The sequence below is a fragment of the Xenopus laevis genome, chromosome 7L (genome assembly GCF_017654675.1).
Source record: "Xenopus laevis strain J_2021 chromosome 7L, Xenopus_laevis_v10.1, whole genome shotgun sequence".
Lineage (NCBI taxonomy): Eukaryota > Metazoa > Chordata > Amphibia > Anura > Pipidae > Xenopus > Xenopus laevis.
The window spans coordinates 82500086-82527386 of record NC_054383.1 but is presented as its reverse complement, the minus strand read 5'-3'; the positions used below and the strand labels follow the sequence as shown (position 1 = coordinate 82527386).

Sequence of the window (27301 nt, the reverse complement as noted above, 5' to 3'; positions counted from 1 at the left end):
ATTATTAGATGTAAAAAAACTATATTTATTAATGAAATCCTTCTGCAATTAATCAAGAGATGTTAAATTAGTGGTACATAAGGACTGGCAATCAAAGAGGTATTGTTTCCTATTGCTATGGCATGGAGAAAATAATCTCAATAAACATTAAAAATAAACCACTGTTCCAATAAAACAAGTTAACAGCTTCTATACATTATTGAGAATCCCCACATTAATGGCAGTACATAGATGCTACATTGATCTCATCCTACTCTGCCACCCTCTCAGCACAGTGTCACAGGTGGAGAGCCCAGTCATATGAAATCATGGTAAAAAAAAGCAATTTACACAAAATATTCTGGTTTTGTTGTTGCTCTAGATGAGTATGCATTAGAATACTATTCTACATGATGTTCAAAATGTAAAATACAGTAAGAGAAACATAATATTTGTTTAAAAAAGTTAGATGAACATCAAAAGGACGCAAAATCAGTAATCAGACTGCTCTCCAATGCCATCCCTTTCTGTACTCATTTCCTTCCAATAACAAGAACAGCGATTAATCCAACCAAGAGCACAAACATTGCAATGCTTAACAAGACGGTGATCACCACCATGCCTCCACTGCGAGCCATGATATCAGGGACAGTTTGAGACACTACAAGGAAAAGAGATTACATACATTATATTTGGGACGGTTAGAAAATTCTTAATGTTTTATGTGGATCCCTGTGTGTAAGGAGGAGTGATTAGTAAGGTGAATGAAATAATTTCATATGACACTATATAAAGGCTTAAAATGTGATTTTTAAATTAAATACAACAAATACAATGTCAGATAATCTGTAGTTAAATTATATTGCTAAAAATCCAATCAGTTTCTAATGTTTACTGGAATGCTGACATCTATTTACCTGATCTTGTGGAAAATGTAATGGATGGAATATTGCTTCCGTCAACTGCATAATACGTCCTGGAAGAGAGTCACATGTTTAATCATTTTTGAGGGGCATCTTAGAGGGACTATAATCATACATCAGAAGTTCCATGCTTGCTCATATGTATTTATGAGTGCAGGCCAGTCGGTCAGTAAGGGGTCCGTCTTTCCCTTTGTAGGCCCTTAGAAGGTTTGTACACCAAATAAAGCCTTATAAACACAATATTTACAGTTTATATGTCTAAAAGTCTAATCTGACTGAATTGGGGGTACATTTATCAAATAACTCTAAAAAACATATACAAGTGATTACAAGAGTTCTGGAGTTTGCATATGGCAACAGTTGGTTCAGGTTTTGTTTAATATGCCCAATGGAGTTCCGTTTTCATTTCTTTAAAGGAATGTCGCACCTTTAAGTTAACTTTTAGTATGTTACAAAATGGCTAATAATAAGCAATTTTTCAATTGGTCTTTATTTTTCTTTGTTAGTTTTAGAATTATTTAGTTTTTGATATTATAATAGTTTTTCTACTGCTGACTCTCTCCAGATTTCAAATGGGGGTCACTGACCCCATAAAAAAAAAATGCTCTGCAAGGCTACAGATTAATTGTTATTGCTATTTTTAACTAGTCTTTCTATTCAGGTCCTCTCCTATTCATATTCCAATTTCTCATTCAATTTAAATCATGGTTGTAACTTGGACCGTAGCAACAAGATTGCTGAAATTGCAAAATGGAGAGCTGCTGAATAAAAAGATAAATAACTAAAAACCCCACAAATAAAAAATGAAAACCAATTGCAAAATATCTCAGAATATTACTCTCTATATCATACTTAAAGTTAATTTAAAGGTGAACAGTACATTTAATATGACCCTTTCATTCACTCACTTTTATTTTAGAAGATATCATATTTAGACAGACTTCTATGGCTTATGCCAGTGGTTCCAAACTGTGGGGCTTGCCCCCTGGTTGCACTTTAAACAGTGATTGGGATTGAGACTGAAGGCCAATTAGTCATATTTAGGGAGAATGATTATTTCCTGTTCTATATACACCAGAATGGGCACTAGAGGTGCATTGCACAGGAGTAAAGTACACTGTTTTGCAATAGGGTGCAGTGCTCCTGAAGGATTGAAAACTATAGTTATTTGAACATGTACTTCTGTTTTAAGAGGTGTGCCTGGCCCCATTTCCTTTTAGCGCAACCCTTGAAATATGTGGTGCAAAGTTTCACCATTTTAGGTACACAGATCACAAGCTGAGCAGATAAGATACTTACGTGTAGATGGCACCTGGTTGTAGGTTTTGTATTTGATAGCCCACATTCACAGTCTGCACATTACCAGACTGTGAATTATTAATCACAACAACATCTCGTTTAAGGCGGCACTGTGGTACCTGGAGGGAAATATCTGCAGACAGAGAATGGGTTATTTTGGAGGAATACTGAATAAGAACAGAATGTATGATCCATAAGAGTAATCCGTATGTGACATTCACGTAGAGCATGGGAATTTGCTACCAGCTGTTTCACCCTATCTACACTTGTATACCTGGCACTACAGCCACATCCCTGCCAATACAGCCACTACAGCTCTATAGGTTATGAATCACAGTTCATGAATAAAATATATTGTTGAACTCTTATCAGTTGCTTTAATGAAGGGCTCACCCATGTCATAACAATACTGTACTTCAAAGGTTTACCAAATTAGGTTTGCTTTCAGTAAATATAAATTGTATCTTCAAAGGCATGCAGTAAATGTGGACAAAGATATCAGCAAGCATAAGAACAAACGGGTGCTTTTTTGGCCAAGGGAAATCATGCCATTTGTGAGCGACAAGTGCCTGAAAATACCTTTATATTGCTGGTAAAACAGTTTACTTGTGCAATTACATTTTTTTTGTCCAGTAATGTGAGTAAATGATTCTGATTTGCACCAGTACAGGTATTTTTTAGGCACATGTTTTTCTCAGGCAAAAAAAATTAAATTTGAATCAGCCTTGTGTACAGACAAAGCCGCTCCATATCCCTGCCCCACTGTTAAAAATAAAAGATGGCTGTGCATTCCACAGTGGAACGCACAATAGAGGAGCGGGGAGCAGTGGTGGCTGGCTTGTGGGCAGGGCCCAACAGGTTTGAGGCCCACCTGGATTTTTGTCAGTGTTTGGGTGGGCCACTCCGACCCTGCTTGTGTACTGTTACTTAATGCAACTGTAATTGATTGGTATAAAAGAAATCTACAAAAAATTGCTGTTTTTCAAATACTATAAATAAGAAATGATCATACTTTGTACAGTAGTTGTGCCATTTGCTACGATCAGGTTAACAGTCTTTCCGGAGTCTTTGCATCCTGGAAATGCAATTATCACAGATGTACTAAGTGGAGTAAGAACCCCATCTGCCAGGGAAGTATTCTCTGCAAAAGAAAGAGAGAAAGCTTTCTATTACAGATATGAGCTACTAATATATTACTTAACACACTTCATGTGAAAACATTAATAATGACAACATTTCTTGCCATTATAATTTTGCCTTTATCCAATGCATATGCTTCATACACTGACAGAATACATTAATAATACCCCAACGTAACTGCACTAATGCAGGTGCCTATACTAACTAGATTAATCAAAGCAAATGGACACCACCAGTGGAGTAAATTTCCATTAGATTATAAAACATACCTTATATATTTACTTAAAGTAAGAGGGGGTATTAAACTAATTGTTGAGATACATAGAACATATGCTTAGCAACTTTAAAATGGGTTTTAACTATCATGCCTCTTTTCAGCTTGCAGCTGTCTGGATGTTCGGTCACTGACCCCAGAATATCATCCCCTTATTCTGAACACACCTATGCCTACAGTTTTAATCATAATGAAAATCTATAGGTTTTATTTCTTGAGCTAAATAGGGGCATTAAAGCCACTCCATGTTTGGTCCTTAAGGGTAGGGACACACTGGGCGATTTGGGGAGATTTCGTCGCCTGGCGACTAATCGCCGCGACTTTCCACTACCAATCTTCCCCGAATGCCTCCCCTCGCTCTGCGCCTGGCTAAAATGAAAAATCGCCTGCGCTAATCACACGCGGCGATTCGTTTTCCGAAGTCGCCCGAAGTTTCCTCGTGAGGCAACTTCGGGCGACTTCGGAAAACGAATCGCCGTGTGTGATTAGCGCCGGCGACTTTTCATTTTATCCAGGCGCAGAGTGAGGGGAGGCATTCCGGAAGAAAAGTCGCTGCGATTAGTCGCCAGGCGACTAAATCTCCCCAAATCGCCCAGTGTGTCCCTACCCTTAGAGGTTGATAATTTGATTACTAGTTTACAATCCAGTCCTTTCACGCTTTGCAAAGCCTTCCACACTTCCAGTCAGCAGCATATTGGCCAATGTATGGTGCCTGCCTATCAACCTACCCGACCAATATCTGGACAAAAAGCGATAAAATGTGTGAATGAACAAATATACTATCCCATATAAAGGCAATACAGGAACTCAGTGAATAAAGGGATTAAAGGGGCATTGACATTTGGGGGAGACAAGGAAAGGTCTCAACCAAAAGTCTTCATAAAAGCCAATGTACTTCTAGCTATGCCACTGATTTATTATATTACTCATTATAGAAACAATTTTAGTTTGTAACTGATAAATACTTTAAAAGGAGCAACGCAAACCAAATGGAATTATGGTATGAATCTACTAGCATCCTATTATTCAAACTTATTTACAGTTAGTTATTCTCAACAGTAACAATGTTTAGCATGCTAGTTCCTAAAAGTTATACTGTTGGTACTTGGAACATATATATCAGGCAATATTTTTAATGGTTTATAGAGAATCCCATAGTTAAGACAAGCAGTGCCATTGCTCATTGTGAAATATGAAGTTTCCAGGCTTACTATTAATCAATGGTTTAACTAGCAAAGATACAGACACTGTGACTGTAGGGGTCCTGGAAGGAGAGGGCCATCAATAATTATGGGGCTCCATACAAATAATTATTGGCTCACTAGTCTCCTGCCCCCCCCCCAGGTGATGAGGACTGGCAAAAAGTAAAATGGGGTCCTAACATCCATGGCCACACTCCTATTCTGAACAGCCACACCCTAATAAAGCAAAAATTCCACACATGATCCACTCCAGCCCTAACCCTGAACACAACCCATTAATTACACTTTTTCATTTCAGAATACCATCAGGCATGTGGCCCCTGACTGCAGCACCCATAATGGCCACCCTGGAGGGACCCAGTAAGGACTGTCAGGGGCCAAATAGCTGGATGTGTGGGGGTGCACACACTCACGAGGCTAAGGGGGATGGGAGCTCAGAAATGTTTTACTTTGGAGGGGGCTCAGAACCAGAATGTTATGGCCCTGACTTACAGTATGCTTGGCTCTTACAACAGCGAATATACTCTTATATTGCATATGATAGCAAGTGACACAAAAAAAAAAAAAATTATATATATATATATATATATATATATATATATATATATATATATATATAGTTGCTTTTAAACTCATGGAACAATGCATTTGTTCATTATACATTTCAGTGCAAGGTGGTTTTAGTTTTGGGGAAGCTACTGTTTAAAACAAACATAATTGTATATTTCTGTTATTACATGTATATGTCCAATCTCCCCAAACCCCTTAATGGATATTTAGAGCATGCATGACAGTTATATGAAACCATTCAGACTTACGAGCTATGGCACCAGAGATGAGAAGTAGCACAGCGGTGATCCACAGGAGCTGCATGCTGATGCCTCTCTATGACTGCAGTTGTTTGCAACCTGCTTGTATAATGCCCAGAAAATATAAAGTCAACAGATACCTGTCTCTCAAGTTAGTTTCACCTGCCTGAACCAGGCCAATCAGAGAATTGTGAAGGGGGAAGGAATGTGGTCCTTCTGGAAATTCACCTCCCTCCCCCATTCTACACACCCTGAACTTCTTTCCTTTCCCCCAGATACATCTTATCACCCTAAAATCTCTCCTCTCCATTTTGTTTAGCCTGATACTCACACATTTAACATACTGCACACAGCCTATCCTCCAACATTATAGTTACCATTAGAATTTCAAAATACAAAAGAGGAGGGTTGTGGGTGCACTCCAAGGCTAAGTTAAAATGTGTTTAAATGATATTAAAGTGATACCGATTAGGCAAATTAATCAACGCACTTTCCCTGGTCCAGTCTCATAAATAATTCAGTATAAATGCAAGTGCATGTGTTTACAAAAACAGGGGTTTTTTAGTTACAAAGCTATGATCGTAAAATTGATAAGCCACCATACCACGTCATGGTAAACACCTTACTATTAGAATTTCCCCAAAACTGTCTATAAATGGTAAATTCTTCTATAAACGTACATTTCTATTTAAAACCCATACGACATAAAGCATTTCACCCATTGTCTGAATTTACCATAACTAAAATGAAACAATGCATTTTACAAGTGACTTCAAACTGCATGAAGACTTCTACTGCAATTAAAGCATGTTTATTCCTGTTTTATTGAATCTATGTTATTTTTCTATTCTTACTAACTTGTAAACAAGCTGCGGAGATTACATCTCTTTTTTTTCTCAGGTAATAACATTACTATAACTATGTTTTGTAGTGTTCCAGTTGACTCACAGAGGCCAATTATAAGTATTGCTACTGATGTTTTGTTTGTTTGTTGTTTTAACCAAGTGGCACTAAAGGTTACTTCTTTTTATAAAAGTTACTCTTGTATTTATTTAACATAGGAACCATTTTTATGTTGCATGTTAGTTTTCTAAATGCATTGCTCATATATCTCTGTGCCATATGTTGTGTATAAAATGTACAACTAATTTGAACTTTGTAGGTTTGAAGGAGTAAGGATAAACAATGTGAATATGTGGACTTGTCAAACAGAAACACATGATCAGTGTTTCAAAAAGCTACCTAAATCTGGTGAGAACTTGGTCTTGATTTGCTCTTCTGGAATTGGCTCTGATCCTTGGCTACTCAGGTTGGGCCAGCAGGTAGAGCTGGCTAAGAAAACATGGACAAAATCCTAAAGCACAAAAACTGCACGTTCAGAACTAGTGGACTAAAATCTCCTATGGGCAAGTTCTGATCTGCAGGAAAAAATGCAATTTTTAGTGGAAACACGGGGGGAAATGCTTGACCTTTTATAAATAACTGACACTATGAACTGCTTTGCACTTAAAGAGGATCTCCAGCAACAATTGGTTCTAAACAACTGTACAATATATACAGTATATTAATCATTTTTTGGTCACTCGCAAATGTAATTTCAACTGTAGGCCGTTCTCTTGTTCTGACTCTGATTGAAACAATGTATCAAAGTCAGTTCTCGATTAGCTGGCTTATGCTGCTTTGTTTCAGGAGTCAGAACCACTAGAGCAGACAATTTAAACAACCAGACCCCCACCCCTAGCTATAAACAGTTGAAATTCCCAGCATGTGCGTGGTGGAAAAAAAATTATAAATATTTTCAAAAAATACAAAAAAATTAAGACTAACTGCAAAGTGACTTAGAATACTGTTGTTTACATCATACTAAAAAAATATTCAAGGTCAACTACCCCCTGTAATGTAGATTTTTTTTACATTATATATGCCATAGGGCTCTTACACAGGGGCGGTCTTTCCTGTGCTCCCCTGCGTTGCACTTTCTTCCGTTCAGCCGCAGGGGAGCGCAGGAGTAGACGCACTTTATTATTGTGAAGTGGGCTGTACTCACACAGACGCATGTAAGCGCCAAACGCAGGTGGGATGTTGCATTTCACCTGCGTTCTGCGCATACATGTGTCTGTGTAAGTACAGCCTCCTTCACAACAATTGAGTGTGTCTACTCCTGCGCTCCCCTGTGGCTGAATGGAAGAAATTGCAATGCAGGGGAGCGCAGTAAAACTGCCCTTGTGTAAGAGCCCTTAGGTTGCCATTTATACCTTATGAAGCATGCGCTTGTTAAAGTCTACTACAGAGCAAAGTTGAGTTCTCATTTTTTTCCAACATGTTCCACATTATAAATGAGTTTTATAAACACTCTGGGTAGGGCCTTGCATTGCCAATGATTCTATAGCCCATGTTTTTTTCCTGAACGCTGAAATACTAACCTGCTGTGGCCATCTTCCTATTTTTTTGCGAAATCGCATTGTGCACAAATATTCGCAAATGGCTTGCAAATGAGACTGGTGTTTGCATGAGTGAGACCACTGTACAAGGTTGTTGTACGCAAAATAGTGGTGACAGTAAATTAAATTTGTAATATGCAAAATAGTTTTGCGAATAATTTCTCCACCACCAAAGCAACTCAAATGCAGAAATATTTGCATATTTAAAAAGCTCTTACGGACATTCACAGTGCGAATAAAAATGTGCAGTTTGCAAATTGAATTGCACTCTTATCCAGCTTTATAAATATATATAAGCCCCGTGTGTTTAGGTTTTCTGCCTTATACATAAATTTGTTTTAGAAATGAGGGAGGTGTGGTGGTTCAATTCAGATACTCTGGGAATGTCACTTCACCTGTTTGTCAAGTCACATTCTTTCAGTATGTGACCAGAATTAGGCAGAATGAATACCTGGCATTCTTATTAGAATAACAGGTAGGGGTAAAATATAGGTTTCATGGGAGCAGGGAGGTAAGTGAAGGATATAAAAGGCCAAATTTACAATGCAGGATGCAGCATGCATATTGCAAAAATAAAAAAAAATTAGCAATCTGCCATTTTTTTGAAATTTGTAGGCAGTATCCTAAATTGTGTAACTTGCTGTAGACCTCTGCACTCTGAAAAGGAAACCTGCAGCATGTGCCTTGAATCACACACTGCCTGTGCTAGAAATTTCTTGATTCAAAAAGGATGGGCTGTGTATGTAGACCTCCTGCAAATGACATACAAGGTGGATTTTGTCATCAAAACGCATGTGTATGGATTTCAGCTCCAAAATCTGCCACATGTGCCTGCACCCAAGCAGATGTAATGGATCTATGTGCAGACCGGGAAGGGGCTGATTCTGGTCATAAGAGTGGATTCTCGGCATACATGTATCCACAGCCCGAAAACCGCGGTGTGTGGCATGAGCCAAGGGAAAACTGTAAAAACTCTGCTTCGCTGCACTTCTTGACACACTCTTGCATTCTATAGTGCTCTTCTACTTGCGACAAGGGGTGTTGTAAATCAGTGTTGGACTGTGATACCAGGGGCCCACCAAGAAAATTTAGACCAGGGGTCCACTATCAGTACTATTATTCTTCCTCTCCTAGCTCAACCTCTATTTATAGTTTTACATACTATAATCTATTATTCCATCTATTTAGCCTCTTTGTTCTCATAGAAATAGGACAAAAGTGTAGCAGCACAAGGGCCCACTGACACCTGGGCCCACCGGGAGTTTTCCTGGTATCCCTGTGGGCCAGTCCGACACTGTTGTAAATTACACCTATAAATGTTTCAATGTGACAATTCCAACAGCAACGAGTGCAAAGCGATCTATGGATGCCTGGCAGCCATAGAAGAGACCACGGCCCCCATGTCTCATTGCTTTTAAAACCAGATTTGCATGACATAAACAAGACATCAATAAATTAATTGTTTTAGTTTTGAGGTGTGTCACTTTTCAGTGTGTCCTATTTATCTGAGGCTCAAAGGCATATATCAGCAGTGTGCATGAGAATTCAGCTGATTAACATATGCATGGCTATTAGAACAAATGAAACTTCTAGTTTCATGCCTTATTTATTAATCAATAGAGTTAAAAGGGGATTTGCTGGAAGCAGGCGGGGGGAGCTTTATGAAGCATACTGTATATCAGGGGTCCCCAACCGCTGGGCCACGGACAGTCCTGAACTGGGCCACCAAACAATTAACGCGGCGCACCGAATTGGGCGCTGAACCCTCCCGATCCCTCTGAACCCCTTCTGACTCCCTCCGACCCCCTTCCCGGTCCTTGGAAAAAATTTGGCTCTTTTTTGGTCCCCGGGCCAAAAAAGGTTGGGACCCCTGCTGTATATAACTGGAATAAATGAAAATGATTTGTATTGCAGATATGTGTTATGTCCAACCTGTGGCTACAGCTTTCGTTAAACTGCAATGCCTAGAGTTCCACCATCCGCTGCTGCAAATCTTTCATATAAAGGTTTCCATAAACCTGTTTCAGGATAATTTACAGCACCATGCCTATAACTCCTGGAAGGTGCGTATTAGTTTTTTTCTAATGGTATTAGTTATAATTCATAGGCTTCTTGGGTCAAGGGGAGCAAGGCCATACCCCCCTTGGCATACTTCCAAACTGTCCCATTTTGAGCGGGACAGTCCTGCTTTTGTACTGAACAGTCAAAAAAGATACACTGTTTCTAGAGAGCCCAGAATAGATACTTAAGATACATTTGTAACAGTTTTTTCCCTTGGGAGAAGTTAAACTCACAGCTTAAAGGGCAATTTACCTTTATTAGTAAAACTGTAATAAAACAAAAACTACAGGAAATGTGTTCAAACGTTCATAACCTGCCAAATTTTGTATGGGCTCGGTAATTAGGGGTGTGACCACAAAAAGGGGCGTGGTCAGAAAAAATTTTTGTCCCTCTTTCCATTTCCAGAATGTTGGGAGGTATGCCTTGGTCTGGGAAGTGCTGCACTTTATACTCCCTGTGCAGAACTGAAAATTGAGTGTGAGATCACAGTCTGCATGACACGCAATTTAGGAGATATTGCTCCCAAACCTTACAAAGTAGGGCACATTTATCAAATCATTGGTATGTACCATGGAACTAGATATCAGTGCATATTGCTGTTGTTTTGGTTTTACCCACAATGCAATATTTTACCCAGAATTTTCATCATAATAATGAGCACCTGCAAAACAGCTTGAGTTACTAATAGGACCACAAATTAGAACCTTCTTTAGGGCCCTTACACACGGGCATGTTTACCTGTGCTCCACTGTGTTGCACTTTCTTCCGTTCAGCCGCAGGGAAGCGCAGGAGTAGACACAGTCAATTATTTTGAAGGGGGCTGTACTCAGACAGACGCATGTATACGCTGAACGCAGGTGAAATGCAACATCCTGTCTCCAACCTGCGTTTGGAGCTTTCATGGGTCTGTGTGAGTACAGCCCCCTTCAAAATAATTGATTGCGTCTACTCCTGCGCTCCCCTGCGGCTGAACAGAAGAAAGAACGACGCAGGGGAGCACAGGTAAAAACGCCTGTAAGGGCCCTTAGTAAACAGAACGCAAGTTGTGCTGCCAGTCAGTCTGCTTAAGCAGTGTCAATGACACCAGTAGTATGTGATTCTGCAGGTTTATGTTGTCCTGTATGCAGGCTATACTGGCTATAGCTAGACACAGGTTTGCAAGGAGCATGTATACATTGTTGTGTATTTCACAATATTATGTATGTATGTACCACAGCCAGGTAAATGCTGCAACCGAGGTTCCCAGAGATGAAACGATTTATTGAGATACCTTTGTAGGTAGTAAAGCAGTCAATTTTGAACTTGCACTTGTGTTTGTAAATGAGCCTTGATATTACATACTGTCACCTTACTTATGGACTGGAACAACACTGTAAATTATGTTATATGAACATTTTGGCAGCTATTTTCAAAGTGATACAGTGAGATTTTAAGGGTAGTAATTTTTTACCCATAATGCAGCATTTTCTCCCACAATTCAATTTTTATTGTGGTCTTAAGAAAAGTTGAGTTTAACCCATTTGCAAGCAATGCAACAATACATTTTACATTAATTCATATTAAAAGTTTACCTTTTAGTTAACTTTTAGTATTTTATAAAAATGACCTCTAAGCAACATTTCAATTGGTTGTCATTTTTTTAATTTTTTTTTACAGTTTTTGAATTATTTGCCTTCTTTTTATGGCTCTTTCCAGCTTTCAAATAGGGGTCGCTGGCCCCATCTAAATGCAAATGCTCTGTAAGTCTACAAACTTGCTACTTTTTTATGTATCTTACTATTCAAACCCTCTCGTATTCATATTTCAGTCTCTTATTTAAATCAATGCACAGTTGCTAGGATAATTTGGACCCTAGCAACCAGATTGCTGAAACGGCAAACTGGAGACCTGCTGAAGAAAAAGCTAAATAACTCAAATAAATTACACAAATAAATTAAAAATAGTTAATAATGAGAACCAATTGCAAATTCTCTCAGAAAATCACTCTCTACATCAGATTAAAGGTTAATTTAAAGGGGAACAACTTATTTAAAGTGAATTAGGTGTAATTGTACTGAAGTCGGGAAGTCAGGATGCATGTGAAATCTCACATGGAGAGTCTTTAATGTTGGAGTGTGTTTAGTGAACAGTCTGGTAATATTAATGGGCATCCCTCAGATGGAGGGAGCCAGTTAAGGACCTGTGATTCTCCCATACCCCCAAACTAGTGTCCTACGATTCCCGATCACTACCCCCACACACGCAATCTATTCCCTGGTACAGAAGGAATGTAGCCCGCGGCTCCAAATTGATGTCACTGCCTTTCCTTAAAGGGGTTGTTCACCTTTGAGTTAACTTTTAGTATGATGTTGAGAATGATATTCTGAAATAATTTGTAATTGGTTCTCATTTATTATTATTTGTTTTTTGGTTTATTTAACTTTTTATTGAGCAGCTCTCCAGTTTGCAGTTTCAGCAATCTTGTTGCTAGGGTTCAAATTATCCTAGCAACCATGCACTGATTTGAATAAGAGACTGGAATATGAAAAGGCTGAATAGAAAGACCAGTAATAAAACAAATAGCGATAACAATAAATGTGTACACTTACAGCGCATTTGTTTTTAGATGGGTTCAGTGACCCCCATTTGAAAAGCTGGAGAGAGTCAGAAGAAAAAGGCAAATCATTCAAAAGCTATAGAAAATAAATAATGAAGACCAATTGAAAAGTTGCTTAGAACTGGCCATACTACAACATACTAAATTTTAACGTAAAGGCGAACCACCCCTGTTAACGTAAAGGTGAACCACCCCTTTAATGCTGACAGTGCTTGCCATGAATTATTACTAGTGATGGTTGAATTTGTCCCGTTTTGCCAAAAAAATTCACAAATTTACCACAAAATTTGCTTAACAGCGAAAAATCCACAAAACGCATTAAAGTCAATGGGTGTCTGAATAATTTTGACGTGCAGCAATGTTTATGTGAGCAACTATTCTGACGCGCAGCAAATTTTTTTTGACGCAGCAGATTTTTAGCCAGCAAATTTAATCGCCCATCACTAATTATTACATTTATCAATATACCTTCTACCTTCTGGTTCCATGCAGACCATTTGCACTGCACTGATCTCATGCATCTATTTGCCTCTGTCCCAAACCCTACCCATAATGATCACTGCCTTCATTTATTTTCTTCTTTAGCAGAATCCTCTTCTTCCATGTTTGCTTTTCATTCCCAGCAATCCCTGGCTAGGGATACCACCTATCTGACATTTTTCAAACCGAGCTGGTAAAAATGATGCCCACTGATCCTTCCAAATGCCCCTCCTTTCCCTGGCCTCTTTTCTTATATCCTCCGGTAGATGCCATATACTCTCTATCATGAGTGCCTGCTACTGTGTGCAGGTAGAGGAGGCATTGGAAGACCTAAAATGTACACCTCACTGCCACCTTATATCCCTGCTTCCCTAACTGTCAGTACACACATTCCCTCTCCTGCACTGATTTCTCTGGCCTGCTCCCTTTCTCTAGTTCCTCGATAGGAGGGAGGAGATTCCTGCGTCACAATAAGAGTCCCCTCTCCTTGTGTTATTCTGCTGCAGAAATCCTGCATTCCACAGAGAGAGGATGATAAGAAAAAACCTTGACTGAAAAAAGAAATACAATGCTAGGTTTATAGCATGGTTTCTCTGTGCTCCAGAAATATCCAGTGAAGCCTAGTGGTTATTCACCTAGTTATTCTGCACAGATGACCATCTTTATCTAGATTTATGTTTCATATGTAGGAGTTTCCATACTTTGATTTGTGTAAACTCCCTCCAACATGTTCCTTTAAATAAGGACATTTTGTAAAACACACTGTATAAAGCTGTTCTAAAATCTCTGTGGGTCACCCACTGTGGCCCCTATGCTTTGCCCTTAATAAGTAAAACTAACAATAAACAATTGTTAATGGGCTGCACAAGTTTCAGCAAATTATCTTTTGTTTATAGATCTACAGTATAAAAAGTGTAATGTTGCAAGGCATGGTATTTAACATCCTGGGTACATTTCTGATTGGGGCACAATCTTTATTGGTGCAGCTATATTTGTAATTAAACATTGCCCTCTAGTGGCCACATTCACATTTAATCCTGATAGATTTGCTCTTCTGCTGCATAAAGTGACTTGTTTTATTCAGTCCCACAGAAAGTTTCTTTACTACTAAATCAAGAAAAAGTGAAAACGCTCACATCTGTGTATTGATGTCCTAACTTAAAGGGGTAGTTGACTATTAAAAGGAAAACATGAAGACCAATTGAAAAGTTGCTCAGAGTTAGCCATTCTATAACATACTAAAAGTTAACTTACAGGTGAACCACCCCATTTAGGATTCAGTATGGTCCGATCATTGGCCCACAGCAATAATTAGATGAGCCCAATTTGGCTCAGCATTTGGGTAAAGATTGGGCAAATATCCGCTCATTCAGCAACATAGGGGCATGCATCAGATACATTGATCAGTGTCAGACTGGGGGGTCAGGGCCCCTGTCCTCCCTCCATTGACCCCCCGCTGTCCCAGCTGCAACTCACTTACTCCACCCCCCCAGCATGTACCTGCTTTTCTCTTATTGATTGGGCGGGTGGAGGTCAGGGAGTGCACAGTTTCAGGCAGGCTGTGGGAGGGGGTCCAACCCTGAAGGCAGATATTCACTGAAGAATCAGATATTCTTGCAGTTAAAAGAGAACTGAAGTTTAACAAAGATTTAGGGTAGTACATTATGGTTTGGATTATTTACCAGCCCCAAGCAACCACAGCCCATTAGTAATAAACATCTGTGCCTAGCAGCTCCCTATCGTCTCTTCTGCTGCTGTCAGTTATACTCTGTATATAAAATATAAATGTAACAATACAAGGCTGATTAGTAATTAAGTAAGATTCTCATTACTTGACAGCTCAGAAACCAGTGCAATTTGCATCAGAATTTAATAATCAGCCCTGTAGCATCAGCTTCTGTGACAGACGAAACTCATTTTCTGCTTGATAATTTGACAGCTCCTAAGCTTCTCAACAGCTGCCCAGACCAGACCACACTGAATATATTTATTGTCACTGATACGCCTAAGAAAATGCAAGTTTGTGAGCTATTGTGCATAATTTGAAGGCCTGGAACAGTACAGGTATGGGATATGTTATCCGAAAACCCATTATCCAGAAAGCTCTAAATTATGGAAGGCCGTCTCCTATAGACTTCATTGAAATTGATTTAGTTTTTCTCTGTAATAAAGAAACAGGTGCTGAGCATTCTGGATAATAGGTCCCATACCTGTATATAAAATACTAGGGATGCACCGAATCCACTTTTTTGGATTCGGCCGAACCCCCGAATCCTTCGCGAAAGATTCGGCCAAATCCGAATCCTAATTTGCATATGCAAATTAGGGGTGGGAAGTGGAAAACAATTTTTACTTCCTTGTTTTCTGACAAAAAGACACGCACTTTCCCTCCCCGACCCTAATTTGCATATGCAAATTAGGGTTCGGTTCAGCCAGGCAGAAGGAAGGCCAAATCCTGGCCGAATATATATAAAATATACAGAAATTCTATCCATATTCTTTTTTAGAGTTTAGTTTTCCTTTAACACAGAACTGAATTAGATCAATCTGTTATATTGTGACTGATCCATGTTCTATTAATTTGAATCATCTAAACTGGATGTAGATATCATAGTTCTATAAATTTAGCTCCAGTAATAAAGAAAACAGCCTGCAGAAGCAAAAGATAGCTAATTTTTTGAATATCCACTTTTTTCAATGAAAGATAGGAGATCACTCAAACTCAGATTAACTGCTGGTGATTATTTATTATTCATGCTGCTTTACACGACATGTTTCGGCCAAGTGGTGCTCTTTCTAAAAAGGGCACCACTTGCCCGAAACATGTCGTGTAAAGCAGCATGGATAATAAATAATCACCAGCAGTTAATCTGCTTTTGAGTGATCTCCTATCTTTCATTGAAAAAAGTGGATATCTCTGGATGATTGGTACATCTTTGTGAGAGGATTGATGCATGTATAAAGATGTGATCATTAGGCTGAGCGCGGATCTTCACAGCTTTTACTCATTTTTTTAATGTTTATGTGAGTACTCCACACAACTCCATAAACACAGAACACAAAATAGGTGTTCTTGTTTATTTTGCAGCGGGCCTGGGTTTGCTTCCTCTGTAGGGAGGTCTGCAGCCAGTGTCGGAATGGCCCACCAGGATACCAGGAAAACTGCCGGTGGGCCCAGCTGTCAGTCGGACCTCTTGCTTCTAACCATTTAGCCTATTTCATGGTCATTCCCTATTTCTTTATGGGAAAATGCTTAATAATTTAAGAGAATAGTAAACAGATATAAAAGAATAGGAGAATAAAGAGGTTGCGTGAGGAAAGGAGGAATAATAGTTAGGAAAGTGGGCCCACGGTCTAAGGTTCTCTGGTGTGCCCCTGGCATGCCAGTCCGACACTCAGGCCTGGATTTGTGGCAAGGCCACATAGGCCCGGGCCTAGGGCGGCGCAATTTCAGGGGCGGCCCAGCCGCATCAGTAACTAGCACTGGAGACTCACATCAGTCTCCAGTGCTGTTCCCAAGTGTTAAGATGTTCGCATGCGCACGCACAAACTGAGGGGGAAGAGGACGGCACCTGGAAGGGGAGGGACATCGCTGGACAGGGGGAAGCGGAAGTGGAGGCGACAGTGCTGTTCCTGAGTATTAAGCTATGCGCATGCGCACACACAGAAAGCGGAAGGCCCTGGAAGGCAAGGGGACATCGCTGGACAGGGGGAAACCGGAAATGGAGGTAACAGTGCTGGACAGGGGAAGCGAAGGGGACGGCACCGACAGGGGAGCGGGGGCGATGAGTAGAGCCAGCCTAGGGGCGGCAAGTTTGTAAATCCGGGCCTGCCGACACTGCCTGCAGCTCATCTGCAATGCACATTAAATTATGTGTCCAACTCAAATTACACCACTAGTCCAAATATTAAAATAGCCGGACTCCTTGCTGTGTTAGATATGCCAGTATCGGGTGTAGTAATTGTTTTACAGTGATAATGACAGTTGGAAGGGAGAGTTTGGTATTGGATCTGTTTTGTTGTTAAAAAAGGGGGTTGTATAAGAAAGCATCCCTCAATAATATATTTGCCATAAAAACCCTTGAGCCCACACAGGGCCAGAATGGGGAAGATGTTGCTGAGCGGGTGGGGCGGAAGGCAGCTGGGGTCTCATGCCATTCAGCTTTGTCCTGGGTCTGAGCCCACTGTGCAGACAGCAAAGGGAAATGGTGGAGCCAATAGTTCTCAAGCTTTATTTGCATTGCTATTTGTTTAAGATGGCAAAATGTTATAGAATGTCCTATTTGTAGTAACTTTGCAATTGGTCTTGTTTTTTAATTGCATATTTTTTTAATTCGTTTGCCTGTCTTTTTCTACCTTTTAGATGTGGATCACTGACCCAAGCAGATGAAAAACTATTGCTCTCTGAGGCTATAATTATATTATTTTTGCTACTTCATTTTTAATTATCTTACTATTCAGTTCTTCCCCTATTCATATTTCAGTCTCTCATTCAAATGACTGCCTGGTTGCAGTTAAAATTTGCTAAGGACAGTTCCCTTTTACATAAACTCACCAGCTGTTGGATGGTATACTTTGACATTAGCAAAAGGAAATAGTTTATAAAAAAGATATTTTATTGAACTTTCCCTTTGATACTAGGCTAAACTACAAGGGAGATTTTGATGGATGGTGTTGGATTGATGGATCACATCCTACTAGTCACATGGGTCAAAATAAAATAGTTTTTGCTGTATTAGTTTAAACAAATTATAAATAAAAACAAAAGTATTATAGAAGTGCTACCTGTATTGGCTAGCAATAAAAAATACATTGCAAGCTTTCACAGCACCAAGGCCCCTTTGTCAGGCTAAATACAAATGAAAGCTGAAAAGGCACAGCATATATACTTTTAGATCATTGAAAAATGTTTGTGGGCAATAAATTAGGAAGATACAGATAGATAACTTGTAGAGATAATAAAAGTAATTAGGGTGGGTTGTAAATAGTCCAGGGATATGAATTCTGTCAGGCCACATAGTGTGACATGAATCCTGACCCCAAATTAAGTCTTTAAGGGATTCTATCTTGGTTTTTATTGTGTAGTTTTTATTTTTTTAAATTTGTTTTTATTAAAGAAGTGTACATAAGATATGCATTCAAAACTAGACATTAAAATTCTGCATCGATTCATGTTAGTTATGTGTCTAGTTTCTCATGTCAAGGTAACACACTTAACTAAATCAACAATACAAATTATCAGCTCAAATGACAAATGTATTGTGTAGTTTTTATTGCTAAATTACACTGTTTACACTAAAATAATTCACTCTTCCAAATAAAATTTTATTCCAGAACCAAGTATATTTTTTTAGTTGTAAAATTGTGTAGACAGCCTTCTCAGGTCACTGTGCCTGTCTGTACTTTCAGAAAGAGCCAGCACTTTAGAACTGCTTTCAGATAAGCTATTGTTTCGCCAACTCAGTATAACTGAGCCACAGTGGGACTTTTTTTTACTACAGAGTGTTGTTTTCATATCTGTTTTCTTGTTATATTCCTCTTGTTCTGTTGATGGGCTGCTGGGCTTGCAGCAGCAGTAAAGAATGACTGAAGTTTATCAGAGCACAAGTCACATGATTGAGGGTACCTGGGAAACTAACGTCTAGCCCCATGCCAGATTTCAAAACTAGGGAAAAAAATATGTTTTTCTCCAAATATTTCAATTCATAAATCTTTCTTTCTCGTTCAATTTTAAAGTTCCATTTTAGAAGAACTTCATATTCTGAAGCCTGTGATTTTAATTGCAGAAGTGTTGTCCCACTGGTCTATCAGGGCCAGACTGGGATTAAAAAGCAGCCCACATATAAACATACGACATTGGTGGCCAGGCCCACCCCTTAAAAAAACATTAGGGCCCACTCAAAAAGTTAAAAACAAAAACCAATGGTGGTCAGTCTCGCCCCCCCCACACTTAACAATACATAGAGCGGCCCATCAGGTCATGCCTACATATAGCCTGGATACACAAACACTTGTGTTAGATGCTCTGTGGGAGGCATAAGCAGAGGATGGGGAAGCTTGAAGGACATAATGTATCAGGGTGAGATTTTGGGTCAGTGCTTAGCTGCTGCCACATATATCCCTAGAAGGCAAGCCTGAAGGCCTGTGCAGTTGAGATTTTGGAAACATAGATATTCTTTGAACTGTTGCATGGGTACTCATACGGTTGAACTGCCTCTACAACATTTTTTATTAGTCTCCTTTTGGATTTGTATAATAATTGACCACTTAACTGTAGAAGACAGTTCTGTCTTTGCTCAGATTAGTATATCACAGTGGTGAGGGCATCTGAAAGAGGGCATAAACTGAATTATCCTTTGCAGAGATTACTTCCCAGGTTTTGCCATATGTTCCATACTACAACACAGTGCAGTTTATAGGCATTTCCCTAGAGTAAGTACAATTATGCAGGAACATTTCAGGTGATCTTTTAACATTTTCAACTCAAGCTAGTAATGGAACCTGGATTCTATAGTACAAGTCCTTAAAAGCCAGTGTTCTTTTCTTTTATTCTTGTATAGAATATAGAATATATGTTATAGTATATTAAATGCCCAGGAGTATTCAGTATAACGGTCAGATAACAGAGTACCACAGTGTTTGTTCTGTATGAAGCTGGCCATAGACGTGCAGATATAGCATTTATATCGGACTTAACAATCATGCAGTGCAATCTCCTGACCTACCATTAACCACTCAATGAAATAAAGTAATAAAAGAAACAAATCGGGCGATGTTCTGTCACAGACAGCAATCATATGAAAGTTATGCCAAATAGAAGTGTCACACATTGATGTCATCAGATAAGGCTTGATGGCTATTGTGACACGATTGTGGCCTTTTTTGCACATTGCACACTGCATTTGGGTTTAAAAAAGAGCCCTCTTATCTGAGTTGCAACAGGTCTGTCAACTAAGAAGGCATCATATCAAATCACAAAAAACAATATGGGCACAAACGATTTTGAGGGCAACAGCCTATTCATGACTTTCTTCCAGAGATATTACCAGATTTGTGAATGAATGTGGAATTACATTGTTATTGTTGTACCCTGCAAGACTATTACAGAGAATTAGAAGCCAAGGAACAATAGGTGATGGTAATGTCTGTGACTGTTAGTGCTATTACAGCGCAGTAAAACAGCATTAATGATTACATGACCACAAACATCTGCAAATTCATATTCTCGGAAGGTCAAGTAACTTTGGGTAAGCACATATAAGGGCAGATTTAACATAATGTGAGATCAGAGCTCACCACACAAAAACTCACTATGGGATTTTTTAGAACCATATTTATCAAATGGTGAACTTTCACCCATTGATACATAAGATTCTACAAATCCCATAATGGATAGAAAGTAGGTGAATTTTTGTGTGGTTCTCTAATCTCACATTTTGATAAATCTGCTCCTTAGATGTGGAGTAATCATCCACATTTATAAGCACCTTAACATGGCAATGGGCAACAACCTAAAAGCTGAATAAAGATGACTTACTGTATAATAAAAAGATGATGACGTCACAGTTACTTGTTTCTTATCATAGCATCCACTAATATATTTAAGAGAACATCCACATTTCTATGCAGTGTGTTGCACCAAAAATCACTTTCATTAAAGGTACTTGCGTCAAAATAACTGGTAGATCGCCAATAACGGAAAGGGGACTGGAGAGGTCTTTATTGCAAGAAATAGGCATGCCAAAAATCAATGTGATAAAACCAAGGCAAAGTTTATTAACAGCTACTCAAAAATGTAGCAGACAGACCGGAGCATTGATTACCAACTCAAGAGTATTTCAGAATACTTCAGCTAAACAATCAATACTATTCAGAACTTAAAAAGATCCTCTCTCTTCCTCATACACACCACGTTTGTCTCTCTATCACAAACCTGCAATGCCCCTGTCATGTGGAGGATCACTAGTAGTTGTAGAGTTGAAGGGGAATCCTCTTTCTCGTTAACACTTCTCTACATCTCACCACCATGCAGTGCATGTGCTTCTCCTGAGCTGTCTCACTACAGCACCATCAGGTTGCCACTAAACAACTCCTAAACACTCTGCATAATTGCCTGGAGTCTCTTCTCCAAATACTCCTAGTATGGACAATAGGCTTGCTGGCTGTTGTAGCTATCTCTCACTCCTAGGGGGATATTCATTAAAACACAAATTTATCAATTTTTTTATTAAAACAAATTCGACTCCCATCCACAAATTTAACTCATTTATCGAATAAGCAGATTGCAAAAGTCTAGATAAAATTGAGCGAAAATTTTATTTGTACCACTTTTTTGGATATGATGCCCTCTCCTGAAAATCGTACAAAACCAAGCACGGATCACGATATCTTCAAATTGTAAAAGGGATATCTGCATTGACTTCTTCATGACCTTGACAGGTTTTGGCTGGATTATTTTTGGATAAAATTTTTTGCAGCTTTGGGGGTATAATAAATCTCTAAAAATTAAAGTTTTTTTTCTTTAAAGGGGTTGTTCATCTTCCAAACACTTTTTTCAGTTCAGTTCAGATTGTTCCCCAGAAATAAATTACTTTCCATTATTAATTTTTTACTGTTTTTCCAAAATCTAAGTTTAAAGTTGAATGTTCCTGTCTCTGGCAGCTCAGTAATTCAGGCGCAGACTCTGAACTGTTACAATTTTGCAACATTTTATTGATACATTTCTCGGCAGCATCTCTGGAGTATTAGCAACTATTGTATCAGTTCTAACAGCTGTCTGTAATGAAAACCAGAGATTCTGCTCAGCAGGGACAAAGATAAGAAATGTATCAACTAAATGTATCAATTTAGAACAGTTTACAGGATTGGTGACCCCTCCCTCCCAGAGCTGCTTTAGAAGGTGAAAAAGACACTTTACACTTCAATATTAGAAAAACAGTGACACATAGAAAATGGAAAGTATTTCCCTTTAAAAACTCGGCCAGAAAAAAATCGAGGTTTAAAGGGGTTGTTCACCTTTCAAACACTTTTTTCAATGCAGTTGTTTTTAGATTGTACCCCAGAAATAAATACTTTTTTCAATTACTTTCCATTATTTATTTTTTCCAAAATCTAAGTCTAAAGTTGAATGTTTGTGTCTTTGGTGTTTGAGTCTGGCAGCTCAGTAATTCAGGTGCAGACTCTAAACTGTTACAATTTTGCAACATTTCATTTCTCAGCAGCATCTCTGTGAGTATTAGCAACTAGTGTATCAATTATAACAGCTGCCTGTAATGAAACCCAGAGATTCTGCTCAGCAGGGACAAAGATAAGAAATGTATCAAGTAAAAGTATCAATTTAGAACAGTTTACATTACAGGGTTGACGACCCCCCCTCCCAGAGCTGCTTCAGAAGGAGAGAAATTACACTTTTACACTTCAATATTAGAAAAACCGTCACACATAGAAAATAGAAAGTCCTTGGAAAAAGTCATTATTTCTGGTGATCTATCTGAAACCAACTAGTTGTTTGAAGGTGAACAACCCCTTTAATATACAGGCTGACATAAATCTCCTAAGTCATGTCCTGGCTGTACAAAGGTACAACCTCACACCTCGTGTGGCTCTGCAGACAATTGTCTGTTTGCTTGATGTTTCTAGGCCAAGGAGGAAGTGCCTGGCACTTGCACTTCCTTATGTAGGCTCCTGTAAGGGAATCTCTGCTGCCAACCTTAAGGGTTGGTGCCATCTGCTGGCTGAACTGAATATTGCCCAATTACTTCCATTAAAAAAAACAAATATGTATTTTATCTCCTTAAATGCACTCTTTGAACTTCTATATAGTTGCACTCATCCCCACTCCTTCCTGCCTTCCATTTCTAATCAGGCACTGTTGTACCTATTAACACAGGAGAACCCTGGAGCTACCCCCACCTCCTGACCAGGTGATAGCTTCAGCGTTCCTTTAGCACCTTACGTCAATCAACACAGTTGCGCAGTTGCACTTAAAAAATTGGGCGCAGATGCCACACAGGCTGAACACTGGAAATGATGCAAGAATCTGGGTGAATCAAATCCAAACCCTACTAAAAGGAAAAATTTGCAAACAATGAAAGAATTTGATTTAGGATTGGCCAAATCAAATACAGAGAGAAGGATTCGGGATTGTCCGGATCCCAAATCATAGGGTTTTGCATACAAAAAGTAGTTGTGAAGCTCCTCCCAAATGTGAGGATGATCGAGAAGAGTTTTGTTGCAAAAGCCCCTGGATTCTCTTGCTAATCTGTGGCAATAAATGTGGCCTCAGTCTTGAGAAATGGTAGAAGGTAGAAAAGAGTTGATACTCTGTGCCCCAAAAAGGGTCTGTGCCCCAAAAAAGGCCTGCTACGGTCAAGGCCCACCAGGGAAAAATTCTGGTAGCCCAGAAAGCCAGTACGACACCGATTTCAGGGTTTCCTTGTATCCATTCAACATTAACTCTGCACTGTGCAGGCAATTCTTAAAAAATGGCATTTTTGTACTAGATGCAAGTTGCAAGTCTAGTGTTTAAATATTTGCAATTTTATGGCTTGCACTTGCATTAAAAAAGAACCCTATTTTTGGGTGGATACAAGATAACCTATGAGGATACATATATTCAAACATACACACGTATCTCACTCCTCTGTCACACAAACACAAAAAGATCTGCACAGTTCTAGACATCAAGCATACAAATTATGCTGTATAATATATTTGCCTTGCTATATAATTTGCATCTGCAACTGCTGTGGAATGGACACCTAACACGTTTAAGGAACACCCCTTAATTATAGCTTATGATTAAGGGGTTTTCCCAAAACGCATTATGCAGCCATTCCACAGCAGCCATCTGTATATTTTTTTAATGCAACAATAAATAGTGGTTTTACTTTATGAGGAAGTGTGCCCTAATGTCTTTCTTTTGTTCTACATTAAAAGACTACTAACTCCAAAAACAGAAAAGGAGTTTTATGCATTGAAATATTACATACTGTTACCATGTTCTGATAAAAGTTTTTTTCAGAAGCACTACTAAAGTATATATAAATATGCTGCTGTGTGCCCAGACTTTACATAACAGATATACTTTGTAAAATGTAATGGCTTTAGTAAGCCACAGTAATGGTGTGCCCAGGCCCCCCAGCAAAAGAAACTTTCTGAGACCCCCATCCAACGCACTGCTAATACCAAAAACGTGTACCACAATCGCCCCCTGTTGTTCTGTCTGGACATAGGCTGGGCAAAATCTCCAGTTACAAATCCATAAACTGTCTCAGGATTCTTCTATACTCAATTCTATCACTCCTATAAGACTGAGGGATAGGAATGAGCAGAGAAGCACCAGAAGAAGCTTCCTACACTAGTTATGTAAGGTTCTGAAGTTCTGCGTAGCCTGTAACCTGACATAACAGCTGGACAATATAGCTTGGTAATATAGAGCTCCATAATTACTAATGGCAGCCCTATGACTCAGCTATACACATTGCACTGTATTGAAACAAGAAATGAGAGCCCTTAACCCACACTTAAGGAATTATGGGCCTATGCATGCAAATGACTCCTTTATGTCCTTGTGTGTAACTATGCATTAAGAACCTCTGGTTTAAAAGAACAGATACAGTCTAATAGTTCAAAACCATAAATCCAAACAGGCAGACAACCTTGTTAGAAATGTCAGTTGATAGACACAGCATGATTTTAAGGTACCAGTAGCCCAAAAATTTCATTAGTCGGTTCCCACTTCCTAATAATATTTGTGATAGAACACATGAACTTCAATATAAAAAGACAGGCAGTGCAGAAATGATTTTCATTTACTGAAGTAGGCATGATGCCCAGGTTTGCCACCCTGAACCAACAGCCACAGCAGCAGATAAATAACAAAATGGCAAAAAAAAAAAGCAAATAAATTAACAATGCTTTTTCAATGATTAGGAGTCTACCATTTCTGTAGGCTTGTGTCAAAACTTATACCAGATGAAAAGTCTGCCCCATGTCTAAGTGGGCCTTTTGCAAATGTTCCTTTTTAACATTAAAGGAGAAGGAAAGGTTAAAACTAAGTAAGCCTTATCAGAAAGGTCCACCGGTATACCAGTAAACCCCCAAAGTAGTGCTGCTCTGAGTCCCCTGTCAAAAGAAACACAGCATTTCTTTCCTTCTATTGTGTACATATGGGCTTCTGTATCAGACTTCCTGCCTTCAGCTTAAACCTCATTGCCCTGGGCAAGAGCATGCTCAGTTTGCTTCTCTTCCCCCCCCCCCCTTCTCTGCTGTAATCTGAGTCCAGAGCTATAAGTGAGCAGGAAGAGACTTTTTACTCGGGTATGGTAAAACATTCTACAGAATAAATATAGCATTCTAGTTTGCACTATTGCAGCTCATCTATTGGCTATAAAATGCCTCTGTAGCTTTCCTTCTCCTTTAATAGGGAAGAAAGATAACATTATAGGAAGGCCGGTACATTTTCCCAAAATGTGGCAAAGCGCTATATAATCCACAAGAGCCATGAATATCCTGTAAATGATAAATGGTGTTAAGTGATGTCATAGGTTATAATTGGAGCTTAGTGATGTAATTTCTATCACATGACTCACTGAAACGTGTATATTATAATAAATAAAGTACCCCCTGTAGCAAAATGAGGATTATCACCTTGGAATTCCACGACCTGTATAAAAACACTCAGCCTTTGTCCTTGTGTTTTTATATGGTCACAGAAAGCCTTATATATATCCTTATATTTTACAAAAGGGGGTCCTTTATCACTATATAAATACTTTTCTTTCCCTACCTATGTGAGACAGAGAACTTGTGTTCACTGACTGATAAAGAGTTTTTAAGCTGGTCAAACATGATCAGATTTGGTTAATCAGTTTGGCCAATTTTGTGCATACTGCCCAACTATCTAGGCATGTATGACAAATCATGCTACACCCAGGCATATGGACCAAATGTTCGGATACTTTTTGTCAGGCTGTGTATGGCCTTCTTTAGTGGCAGTTGTGGCAATTGTAAGCCTAATATAAACAATGGCTAGTGTCTGATACACAAAATAAGCACAATTTGTCTTGGTAGAACTCTGTTGGGGTGGCAACCAGGGCCGCCATCAGGGGGGCGCAGGGGGTACTGCTGTACGGGCATAAAGTGGGGCCGGCTGTGCAGCACTTTTTGAAATAGCCAGGCCCCCCTTGACAGTACCGAACCTGTAAAAGTCCCGAAAAGATCAGAAGCCACAAAAGGAACTTGTAGGGGAGCCCTAACCACCAATGATTTTCTAAAAACTTTTATCGGGGGCTCTGGTGCCAATGTTTTTTTTAACTTACAGGGTAGCCCTGACCACCAATGTTTGTTAAAGCTTTTATGGGGGGCTCTGGTGCCTCTGGTTTTTTTTTTTTTTTAAAAACTACTGCCCCAGGGCCCCTCTGCAGTGCTGGCATGCGGACCTGAGGGCAGACCTGGCCCTGGTGGGGCCCACAAGAGCAGGGGGCCCACCGGGTTTTTTCCCGGTGCCCCGTCAGCCCAGTTCGACCCTGGGGCCCTCCCCATCTTTGGCTTCTAATAACATGTTTGTGGGTTGTTTTACCGTTTATAGCACTTGGGGGCTGGGGTCCAGAAAATGTTGTTGTACAGGGCCCTGCTATTTCTAGTGGTTGCCCTGTCTGCAACTAGAACCATTTGTATGGGAAAAAACACAAGAATTAATGGGAAGAATTCTTTAAGAGTATTTCTGGGTGTTGTTCAACTACAGCAACAATCTCAAAGACAAAAAAAAGTGTGTTCATACAAAGGAACACGATAAAAAAAGCTATAAGGGATGGTGAATGAACTGAATTGAGGAAAGTAGTTTTTGCCATTTCAGTGGATGAATCCATTAGCAGCGGTGAGTGAGTTTAGGGACAGGTATTTGTCTATTCACTAGTTCTAGGGTCCAGCTGTTTCTTCTGCCCATTACTAATTAATTCTCACCTCTGTTGCACACACTGGATGGATCTGCCGTGGGTCCTCATTAGTATTGCAGCCTATCACCGACTGCCAATCTCGGCAACTCTATGTAGGTCTGTTGTCTCCCAATACACTCCAGCGCTCACCCCTATTTAC

The 27301-nt window shown here is 39.3% G+C and overlaps 1 protein-coding gene across 3 annotated transcripts; it reads right to left on the bottom strand.

Moving 5' to 3' along the window:
- Positions 1-4: 4 nt before the first annotated feature.
- On the bottom strand, positions 5-27188 carry upk2.L (uroplakin 2 L homeolog). 3 transcript variants are annotated; one of them, XM_018225837.2, is made up of 6 exons: positions 27170-27188; positions 5636-5725; positions 3214-3342; positions 2202-2334; positions 897-955; positions 5-640 (listed from the first exon to the last, which is right to left on the bottom strand). In XM_018225837.2, exons 2-6 carry the CDS (start codon positions 5688-5690, stop codon positions 513-515), a joined length of 504 nt encoding a protein of 167 aa, XP_018081326.1. In that variant the 5' UTR covers positions 5691-5725; positions 27170-27188; the 3' UTR covers positions 5-512. The 3 variants fall into 3 exon arrangements, with proteins under 3 accessions (XP_018081326.1, XP_041425194.1, XP_041425195.1); XM_041569260.1 differs by lacking the exon at positions 27170-27188 and adding an exon at positions 6869-6887; XM_041569261.1 differs by lacking the exon at positions 27170-27188 and adding an exon at positions 5958-5976.
- Between the last annotated feature and the right edge of the window lie 113 nt (positions 27189-27301).

Bases quoted from the DNA above. Each gene is read 5' to 3' on its own strand.
- upk2.L (XM_018225837.2), bottom strand. From the start codon at position 5,690: ATGCAGCTCCTGTGGATCACCGCTGTGCTACTTCTCATCTCTGGTGCC. The intron at 2,335-3,213 runs GTATGATCATTT...CTCTGTCTGCAG, and splicing joins TGGCACAACTACTGTACAAA to ATATTTCCCTCCAGGTACCA. The intron at 956-2,201 runs GTAAGTATCTTA...ACTCTCTTCCAG, and splicing joins CAACCAGGTGCCATCTACAC to GACGTATTATGCAGTTGACG.